This window comes from Meleagris gallopavo, chromosome 12 (assembly GCF_000146605.3).
Source record: "Meleagris gallopavo isolate NT-WF06-2002-E0010 breed Aviagen turkey brand Nicholas breeding stock chromosome 12, Turkey_5.1, whole genome shotgun sequence".
NCBI lineage: Eukaryota > Metazoa > Chordata > Aves > Galliformes > Phasianidae > Meleagris > Meleagris gallopavo.
This window is the reverse complement of record NC_015022.2, coordinates 19325850-19336005: the sequence shown is the minus strand read 5'-3', so window position 1 is coordinate 19336005 and position 10156 is coordinate 19325850. Positions and strand designations below refer to the sequence as shown.

Sequence of the window (10156 nt, the reverse complement as noted above, 5' to 3'; positions counted from 1 at the left end):
CATCGCTCTCCGCGCTGTCCCGGCCTGGGGATGTGGTGGGCAGTGGGGGCCGATCACACCGCTGCCCGGTCGGAGCCCCTCTCCCGGCCACCCTCCCCGAGAGGGTGCAGGATGCTGCCGCCCAATCTCCGGCATTCCACAGCACAGCCCGCCCGCTTCTCTGTGCCCAGGCTATGCCCATGCCACCACGTACCGTAATTCAGAGCCTCAGGGGCAGTCCACTTCACGGGGATCTGCTTCATGCCCCCCGTGGAGGCATAGATACCATCCTCTTCCTGCCGTGACATCCCGAAATCGCTGATTTTCAGGGTGTTCTTCTCTGTCACCAGGCAGTTGCGGGCAGCCAGGTCCCTGGAGGGGCTCGAGGTCATCAGCTGTGCACCCATTAATGGGGCCCCAGCTCCTGTGCCCCCAGCCCACCTGTGGATGCAGCGCTTGCTCTCCAGGTACTCCATGCCCGCCGCGGCATTCTCTGTCATCTTGATCAGCTCCCTCACCTTCAGGTGGGGCCCCTCGCTGCGCAGGAAGCTCAGGAAATCCCCCCCTGCAACGCAGAGCATGGAGCTGTTGGCGGCTGCCGCAGCGCAGTGCGGTGAGGCGGTGCGGCGGGCTGAGCTCACTCACACACCGGGGCTGCAGAGGCCGCGGGACTCACCCTGCACCAGCTCCATGACAATGTAGATGGGCTGCTTCTGGGTGCAGACGCCGATGAGCCGGACGATGTTGGGATGGTTGTACTGCTTGAGGATCCTGCGGGGACAACAAACGGCACTGCGAGCAGGCGGGGGCCCATCTGCCCCCAGCACAGCCGCCTCTGGGCCGTCCCAGGGACTCTGCCCAGCCGGCGCTCGGCCACAGCAGCGCTGCACGTGGGTTTGAGCAGCCCCGAGTCCTTAGGGCTCACAGACGGGCCGGGACAGTGACAGCCACACAGACCTGGCTTCCTGCAGGAACTTGGCCTTCAGCTCGGGCGGCAGGGTTTCCCGGCAGGATTTCACTGCCACGGGGGTGTTGTCAGCACGCAGGCGGCCGCTGAACACCTCCCCAAAGTTCCCCTGCCGAGGGACACGGAGGTGTCGGCCGAGCTGCCGATGGGCTCCCACAGCTGCGCTGCTGCCAGGACCAGCACCCAGCTCACCCGGCCAATGCGCTCCCCCAGCAGCACGTCCTCATGGTTGAGCACCCACTTGTCCTGTGGGCAGCAGACCCGAGGTCGGTGAGCAGCCCCCAGCTCCGGCAGCATTTCCCCATGCCCTGCAGCTCCCCCTCGTGCGGATTTGTCACGCAGGCGGATGGAGGCAGCTGCTGGGGCTGTGCTCTGCGCAGGGCTCCGCCGCCTCCCGCTGCCCACCCTCACCTTGAGCACAGCTCTGGTCAGGACGATGCCACTCTTGCGGGTGATGGGCTGCTGGCTCTGCAGCAGGTGGTCGATGAGCAGCGGGATGGTGGGAAAACCGTCACCCTCCAGCCTGTACAGGTTCTGCAGAGAGGGAAGGCTGCGGGGTCACCTCACCTCTGTGTGCCCACGGGGTGGAATGCGTGCATGGGGAACTGCACACGCGTTGTGTGTGAACGCGTTGGGTGCATGCATGAGGTTGCACACTTGCGCATGGCACAAGCTTGTGTTCATATGCACGATGCAGGCTCGCACTCTATGCTCCAGGTTGGGTCCATGCAAGGACACACACGGAGTCACGGCCACACGCACACATCCCGTGCACTGACCCCTGTGGCTGCACATCCAGGGCAGAGCTCCAGCACCTGCCCACTGCCAGGCCTCCCCCGGTGCCACGGTCACTCACATCAGCAGCCTGGATGATGAAGTGCCGGGGCTGCCCGTCCCACAGCACACTGAGCACATACTCCTGCTTCCCCTGGCTCTCCCGCACCAGGAAGTCCCCGCTGCAGCTCAGCAGCTCCTGCACCTCCGAGCGTGGGATGGCCCCATGGTACCAGGCCTGCTGGCACAGCGGCTTCTGCACCTCCGGGATGAGGGGCACGGGAGGTGGCAGCTGGGTGAAGACGAGGTGAGCCCAGCCGTGCCCCCGGGTCCTGCAGCAGTGCAGGGGGAAGGGGCAGCAGGGCAGAGGAGCTGCTGCAGTGTGGGGAGCGGGGCTGGAGAGCAACGGAAGCAGGGCTGCAGGGCAGGAGAGGAGGGGTAGTGGGTCCCGAGGGACTGGGAGGCTCGTCAGAGCAGGGTCAGAGTGGCTGCAGGTGCCCAGGGCCTCACCGAGAACCTGGAACCGAAGATGCCCGAGATGTGGTTCTTGATGGTCTCCAGCGCAGTCACCCCACTGCGCTCCTGATCCTGGGGGAAAACATGCTCTGTCTCCCAGAGGGACATGGTGTGGAGCCACTGGAGCCCAGCTGGCCCCAGCCCTGTGGTTCTGGTGGCCGTGGGCGGGACTCACCGTGGAGGACACTGACTGCTGGTCCTCCTGCAGGGGCAAGGCGGCAGGGGGTTCCCCTGAGCCCAGCTCCGCCAGCTTGTTGGCCAGCATATCCCGCTGTGCCTGCAGCTTGGCCTGGGCACAGAGGCAGCCCTGCAGCTGCTGCTGGGCCTCCTGCAGCCCCTGCCTCTTGCCCAGCAAGTGCACCCTGGGGATGGGATGTAGCAGGCTCACCTCCTGCCCACCCAGCCCCCAGCCCAGCCCTGCCACCCACTGCACCTCACCGCTCCCCAGGGCTCAGCGCCAGCTCCTCGCCCTGCAGCTCAGCCTGCAGCTCCCACACCCGCTGCTCCTTGCTGTTCACTGCCTCCCTACTGGCCAACAGCTCCTCCTCGATGGATGTCAGGCTGCAAGGACATGGGTGCTGAATGGGTGCTGAGCCACGTGCCTGCCACCCCCAATGCCCGTGTCCCAGCCACACTCACGAGTGCTGCACGCTCTCAATGGTCAGCTCATTCAGCTGCAGCTCCCCTGGCTCCAGGCCCTCTGTCTCCTCCAGCAAGCTCTCATCAAAGGCCACTGCCGGCGGTACCTCAGAGTCATACCTGCAGGACCCGGTGCAGCACCGATGCTTACTCTGCTGCGTCCACCCAGTGACACTGTGCTGCACCTTGCTCACAGCCATGCCGCCGTACCTGTGGCACTGAACAAAGCTGCTGTACTCAGTGGTGGGGTCGATCATCTCGATGGCGTGGGCAACCTCCTGGTGGATGGCCAGCACGTCCTCCTGCACCAGGCTGCTGATGCTATAGTACTCCCCAAGAATCTCCTTCCTGCAGGGATGCACATGCTGGGAGCTGCCACCCTCCCGAGCCCCTTGGCCTCCCACTGCCTGGGATGGCTGCTCCTGGGGTGCGCCCAGCCCCGGCCACGTAGCTCTGACCCCATCTGTGATGGCTTCGGTGCCAGGGAAAGGCATGAATGGGGTAGGCAATGAGGACAGCGCCTGAGGCCAGGAGGGGGAGGGAACACCTCCAGTTCTTGAGGGCAAAAAGGGTGCAGGAAGAGAGGGATTGCTGGGGTGGAGCAGCGGGGTGCTCTTACAGAACAAGGACCATCTCCTGCTGCAGGCTGTAGAGGGACTCGTGCAGGGTGGGCAGCGCACGCTGGTAGTGGTGCTGGTGGTGCAACGCGGCCGCCTGTACAGCCAGCACGTACTGGTTGTGCATGGCATAGAGCTTCCAGAGGCTGCGCACGTACTTTTCCTTCGCCTTTTCCCGCTCCTTGTCTGCAGGGAGTTGCCGTGGGGGACACCCACCCCTCAGCACTCCCACTGCATCCCCAGGGCTGTGCCGTGGGCCCCCTAGGGCTGCGGGGGGTCTGGATGTCCTCAGCACGCTGGTGGGGCTCAAGGGGAGCCGGTAGGGGACACGGCAGGGCACGGCAGGAGGTGCGTGGGGATGGGGCTGGCACCTACCTTTGCTGGCCTCCTGGTACTTGCGCCTGGCCTGGGTGCTGTCACGCACCAGGCTGCGGTACTGTGCCTTCAGCTTCTCCATTTCCTGCTGCGTGGTCTGCAGAGGAGGTACCATCAGCAGGGCTGGTTCAGGCTGAGGGTCGAGACCCCCACTGCCCATAGGGCCCTACCCGGGCATACTCTTGGCTGAGCTGCTGCCACTGCTCACTAAAGGCCTTGCGAAGCTGCTGCTTGTCACGGATCAGCATGCTCAGCTTGGCCAGCGGCCCTGCTGCCAGCTCCTCTGCGTGCCGCCGCAGCGTCTGGCTCAGTGTCTCTGTCTGGCTTGCCAGGATCCACCACGACTGCGGGACGGGGTGTCAGCACAGCGTGGGGCTGGCCATCCGCTTGTGCCGGGTCTGGGGGTGCACTGAATTGTCCCCACCTCCCCGATCCGGCTGCTGTGGTCGGTGGCACGGAGCTGCCCCAGGCCCTCCTGTTTCTCCAGCTGAGAGAACATGTGGTGCAGCATCCCCGCGTACTCCCGGTCGCTCTTGGCACGCTGTGACATCCACTTCTTCATCAGCTCCAGGAGGCGCAGCTCGCTGTCCTGCAGCTGCAGCAGTGCACTGTGCCCCTTTGGGCACCACAGCTCCGGCCCGAAGCCCATGGCACTGGTGGGATGGGGCTGCAGAGCAGTTGGGCAGCCTGAGCCGTGGCTCTGAAGCCCGCGTGGTGCTCAGCTGTGGCCAGGGCCTTTTTGCCTCCCGTGCCCCCCCCACAGCTGCGCCCTGGCCAGCCCTGGGGCTGCGTTGCCAAGGGCAGAGTGTGCCCTGCACAATCTGCCTTGCAAAACACATTCAAAGCATCTGGGAGGGCTGCTTGCACCCAGAGTGGAACGTGGGCTGCCACAGGGACAGTGCCAGGGAGAAAGAAGCAAGGAAGCATGGGGTCAAAAACCTGCATCACTCTGCCATGTGACCAAGGGCAGAGGCACGGTGCCCCCGCCACAGCCAGGAACCCTGGCCCCACACGGCTCCAGCAGCTCTGACCCCACCTTGCCCTATCACGGAGTCACCCCTGTGCCTATGTCAGGGACAGCCAGGCAGTGAGGGGAACAGTGCGTCGAGCTTTGGGGGAAAGCGCCAAGCCTGGAGGTGTCCCTGCACATGGCCCTGGGGTGCCCAGCCATGCAGCAGTGGAGCAGCCAGCAGCGGGAGGGTGCTGCTCCACGCATTACAAGATGTCCCAGCACAGACCACCACCCAATAGAGGAACGGGGCAATAACCCCCCCAGCCCTACAGAGGGGTCCCCATCCCGTCAGCGTGTTGCTGGTCACGGTGCCTCCAACCTGCGTGTGCCGCCAGGTCCCCGCTGCAGCGCTGGTGCTGGTGTGTTCCTGGGGCTGGGGCTGGTGCAACTGACCTGACGCAGCTCCGGCACCCAGAGAGGAACAGGAAACCCTGCACTGACCATACAGCCATTGCGAGATTTCCTGCGCTTCCTCCCCTCCCTGCCAGTTTGCCATATTCGGGGCCAACCGTGTCACGCAGCCTCGCTGCGGCTGTCAGCCCCCAGCCCCGCTGCCTCTGCTGACAGTCGTGCACCAAGGCCTTTCTCTGCAGGATTTGGCCTGCAGGACCCCAGGGATCTTTTTTGGCTGGGCCAGGCTGCAGTGCACTGCCCTTGTGGACCCTGTCCTCAGCCCAGACCCCTCAGGGGTTTGACCCAGCAAAGCCTTTTCAGCCATCCCTGTGCTTGCAGCCTCTCTCCCTGTCCCCGCTTCAGGGGCTAGTGAGGCACCCAGGGCTCTGTGCAGCTCTATGGAAGGGCACCATTCTAACGCTACCCCTCGAGCGCGGCCCTCAGACACAGCAGCTCATGCATGGGCACTCACGGAGCTGTGCCTCAGCACACTGTGATGCTCCCAGGGTGCCTGCAGCCTTGGGCAGACTGCAAAGCTTCACCCCTCGGCACTGCTGCATGTGCTCCAGCTGCAGCTTAGCCCAGCAGCCTCATTGGAACCCCCTCCTCTGCCAAGCAGTGCCTTCTGGCCCCAAGGTGATACTGTGGTCACCTGCAAGATACAAGTAAGTTGTTTCCACTTCATAAGGAAGTTCCTGACTTGCCTTCCCATGGTTGAGCAATGCCTTGGTGGTCACAATCAAGGAAGACAACAACGTCACAACGCATCAAGCGCAGCAGTGGGCAGCACAGCACGGCGCAGCACAGCATGGCGTGCCGTGCTGCTGGAGCTCCTGGGCACTGTTGGTTCTGGTCACCCTGGAAACAGCCTTTCTCACAGCACATTTCAAGGTCAGAGCAGAATCACTGCAGCTGCTCTGTGCAGTGGCACATGCTGACCTGCCTCCGGCCACCGCTGCCTGACCCCAAAGCCCATCCTGGAATATGGTTTTATTTTCTGAGCTGCTGGTCGTACAGCAGTGTCCATGTGCACAACTTGCTCCTTGGACATCTGCAGCATCTGCTCACATTCAGCGAGTGCTGTGCCAGCTCACAATTTATCCCAGCCCAGCGTTACCTGGCTTTTCCTGTGCAGAGCAGGCTGTCCCTGCTGGCATGGGGCTGGCACTGGGCTCTGAGCTCCACAGGGCTGGGACCTGACTGTGCCACGTCTGTGAGGTCGGCTGAGCTGCAGGGCCCTATCTGTGACCATGACTGCAGACAGCCCCGCTCTCCAGCAGCCCTGACCGCTGCCTGCAGCAGAAAGGTCACTGCGGGCTGTGTTGCAGCTCACCCAGTTTCACATCCTTCACCCCCTCTTTCACAGCAGAGCTCAGTGCTGCTCTGCTGCATGGGGCTGCACAGGCACTGCACAGCCAGTGGCCGCATCCCACCTGCAGTGCCCGTTTGCTCCTGCCTGGAGCCACCGGCTCAGCCCTTTGCTGATGGCAGCGGGTGCGTGGCTGCAGCACAGCTCCAGGCAGGAGAGAGAGGAGAGAGCCATGGCAGCAGCTCCTGCAGCCATGTGCACACAACAGAGAACTGCTCGTGACCACAGGAAGATGCTGTGGCCAGGACGGCACGATGGGCTCTGCAGAGAGGAGCTGCCTCCACGCAAGCATGTGAGGGACGCAGCTCAGGGCTTGCCCTGGGGCCAGGGGCACAGTGAGGCTGGGTCTGGCTCTGCCTGCAGCATGCAGCCCATCCATAGTGGGAGCAGGGCTGGGGACACCTGGCTACTCACCCCAGGCTGCCCACGTGCTGCAGCTGAAGGGGTTGCACTGGGCACGTTGCTGCAGCGTGAGCTCTGCAGCCTGCTGCCCCACCTCGCTGCAGCCAAGATTAGTTCCCCTCATCACGGGTTTATGATTGGCAGCTGCTTCCCGTCACTCAGGTGAGTGGGATGACTGCCGCCTGGGTGCCAGCACACCTTCAGCCCCCATCTCCCAGCTCTGAGGGGAGGAGGGGAGCAGGGGTGGTCTCAGCCCTGCCCAGGGCCCCCCACAACCTCGGGGCAGCAGGACACACAGCACAGGCAGCGGAGCTGGTTTGCATAGTTCTGAACATTTAATAACTCAGTCTCTCTAGCGTTATATCCACATCCATTAAATTAAAAACGGGCTCAGGAGGCAGCTCCCGGCTGATTAAATTACAAGAAAAAATTACTGTGCACCAAAAAGTTATTATAGAAAAATAGTCCTGTGCCCCCCGCCAGCAGCTCCGTCCATGGGCCAGGGTTGGCGTGAGGCAGGCAGGAGCCCGTGCCATGGCCCCGGTGTGCAGCGGTGGTGGACGGCAAAGGGGCAGGCGGCACCGACCCCCACCATGTAGGGAGGGGGGCGTGGAGGTGGGGGGGTGCCTAGGGTTCTGGGGGGGAACAGAACGGATTGTCACCAAATGGGGGAAAGGCACATCGGGGCCGGGGTGGTGGGACCGGGGCTGCAGCACAGTAGGCTCTGCCCGGCCTTGTCAGGGTGCGGTCAGAGCCGGGTGCAGCGGGTACCAGCGCTGCCCAACAGACCCAGCAGCACCGCAGCCCTGCTCGGGGCAGAACAGGGGCTGCTGCTGAGCGGGGGGCCCTCTCCACACTGAGGGCACAGCCTTGGGGAAGGCGTTGCCATGCCCACACCCTCCATCACTGGGCTCCGATCCGCGCTGCAGGTGGCTGTGGTGGGATAGGCAGCAGCGGGCAAGGAGGTAGGGGGCTCAGGCCTGGCCATTATTGCTGTTGAAGGGCACGAGTGGAGGCAGACGGGCCCTGGGGAGGTGGCGGGGAGCCTCAGGTAGCCCGGTCAGGGCAACACCAACAAGGGCGCCCAGCCCCCATCCCTGCAGCCACGTGTGGCCCCCAGCAACCGCCGGCCCAGGGTAAGGAACGTGGCTGCCGGCACAGAGGCAGCATCAGGGTCTGGCCACACACCAGCACAGGGCACAGCATGGACACGAGGCTGTGAGAGATGGTCTGGGACGGGGACAGCGCAGGGCTGAGGACGGTTCCAGCGGTGGGGAGCCCAGAATGCTGTGGAGGCGGACGGGGGCAGAGTCCAGGCCCCTCGGCCTCGCCTGCCCTGGCCCCGTGGCGCCAGGAGGAGAAGGGAGGGGCGGAGGGCTCATCAAAGGGCACTTTGGTCTCTGATGAAGGCAGTCCTCTCGTTGTGCACTTCGCACTCCTCAATGTCCGACTCGGAAAGGCCCTCCTCCTGCCAGATGTCGGAGGGCAGCCCCTTATAGGAGATGATGCCGCTGTCCAGGGCGTAGACCTTCACGCCCCGCAGGCTGAACCCGGAGCGCACTTGCAGCACCAGGAAGACGGTGATGAAGATGACAACGATGAGAACGCAGCTGAGGCTGGCAATGAGGACGAGCGGGTTGGCTGGTGGGGGAGCCTCAGGCTGCCCCTCACCCTCTGCCAGGGCGGGGGATGCACGGCTGCTCTGTGTCTGGTGGGAGCAGGAGAGGTCCAAGCTGCTGAAGTGGGAGTGCGCGGGGCAGGTCAGGCACTGGTTGGGGCCGGGCCCCGTGCAGGTGGCGCAGGAGGGGTGGCAGGGCAGGCAGAGCTGGGGTGTGATGGGCTCCATGCTGTTCTCCAGGTTGTAGTGTGTGCTCTGCACGCCAGGTGCGAAGCCGGGGGGGCAGCGCTTCAGGCAGCTCTTCTGGTGCAGGTAGTATCCTTCTTCACAGACTGAAGAAGAGAAGGGTCAGCACAGAGGGGGTCATCCGCACACCCACACCCACACGGGACCTTGCACTCACCCACGCAGGTCTGGCTGGGGGTCAGGGTCTTGCAACCACTGCTCTCCAGCTGGTTGGAGAGTCCAGGGGGGTCGGTGGCCGTCCCGTACAGCACCAGCGTGAACTTGGTCAGCGTGCCTGGAACAACATGGGGTCAGCGTCAGTAGTGCACCCAGGGACCTCGTACAGAGAGGGTGGGCACCAACACCACCAGGGGCAGCACAAGGACCACGGGGACACCTCCGTGAACAAGCACAGATGGGGTTGCGGGGGACAGGCCACCTCAGAGCCCCCCCAACCAAAGCAGCTCCGTCTCCTCCCCAACCGGGTCACTGAACAGCACCAGGTGCCAGCAGGATGCAGGCGCTGCTCCTGTTGCCGTGCCCTACCGTAGTTGTTGGCATCACTAGTGTTCTCAATCTCCAGCAGCCACTCCCCGGACGGATCCTCGTCCCACGAGTGCGTCGTCATGAAGGCCCAGTCATTGAAGCCATCGGCCGAGTAGTCATGGGGTCTGGGGAGAGAGGAGATGGTGTGGGCGACACAGCTGGGCACCCGCTGCCAGCTGCCATCCCACTGCCAAGGCACCGACCTGGCGGCCAGGAGGGTAGAGCGGGTGCCCATGGGGCTGACGAGGTGGATGGCCAGGTCCCCCCGCCGGTTGTAGGACAGCGTCAGCCGGGCCTGTGCGTGCTCCAGCCGGCTGATGTAGTTGGCCTTCCCTAAGCAGGCGTCAACCTTCCGCCGCACCTCCAGGCGCTTCCCGATGTCCCTGCCGAGGAACAGAGTGAACCCGGTGCCCCCAGAGAGGCTGCGGCAGTGCGCAGGGCCCCGCACGCCCCCAGGAGCTGCCAGCTGCTCTCCAGCTCCAACACCAAGCGGTGCAGCTGGAGATAATCCCGGGGCAGCTGACAGCCTCTTTCCACCGCCAGGATGGGGCAGGAAGCAGCAACCAAGCAGCACATCCCAACTCCCAGGAAACCAGCGGCAAGGAGGGTTCCGCTCTGCTGAGCACGCGTTAAATCGCACTCTGTGCCAGCTGTGAATGGGGCCTTTCTTCAGCAGCCAGGGGCCAGCTCCACCCCCGTGCAGCGCGGCCAGGGATGGACAGGC

At 64.2% G+C, this 10156-nt stretch overlaps 1 protein-coding gene across 1 annotated transcript in view; it reads right to left on the bottom strand.

Moving 5' to 3' along the window:
- Positions 1–10156, bottom strand: part of FES (FES proto-oncogene, tyrosine kinase) — a 16059-nt gene that overhangs the window by 152 nt on the left and 5751 nt on the right. The window contains exons 19-40 of the mRNA XM_010717705.2: positions 9636–9815; positions 9433–9557; positions 9065–9181; positions 8434–8993; positions 5199–5411; positions 4292–4534; positions 4038–4211; positions 3868–3964; positions 3495–3678; positions 3086–3223; positions 2876–2995; positions 2675–2797; positions 2412–2598; positions 2231–2308; positions 1803–2012; positions 1358–1480; positions 1139–1192; positions 937–1055; positions 656–750; positions 421–544; positions 194–351; positions 7–24 (exon numbers count right to left, since the gene is read on the bottom strand). Coding sequence (XP_010716007.2) covers positions 7–24; positions 194–351; positions 421–544; positions 656–750; positions 937–1055; positions 1139–1192; positions 1358–1480; positions 1803–2012; positions 2231–2308; positions 2412–2598; positions 2675–2797; positions 2876–2995; positions 3086–3223; positions 3495–3678; positions 3868–3964; positions 4038–4211; positions 4292–4534; positions 5199–5411; positions 8434–8993; positions 9065–9181; positions 9433–9557; positions 9636–9815 — 3440 coding nt within the window. The remainder of the gene's footprint in view (positions 1–6; positions 25–193; positions 352–420; positions 545–655; positions 751–936; positions 1056–1138; positions 1193–1357; positions 1481–1802; positions 2013–2230; positions 2309–2411; positions 2599–2674; positions 2798–2875; positions 2996–3085; positions 3224–3494; positions 3679–3867; positions 3965–4037; positions 4212–4291; positions 4535–5198; positions 5412–8433; positions 8994–9064; positions 9182–9432; positions 9558–9635; positions 9816–10156) is intronic.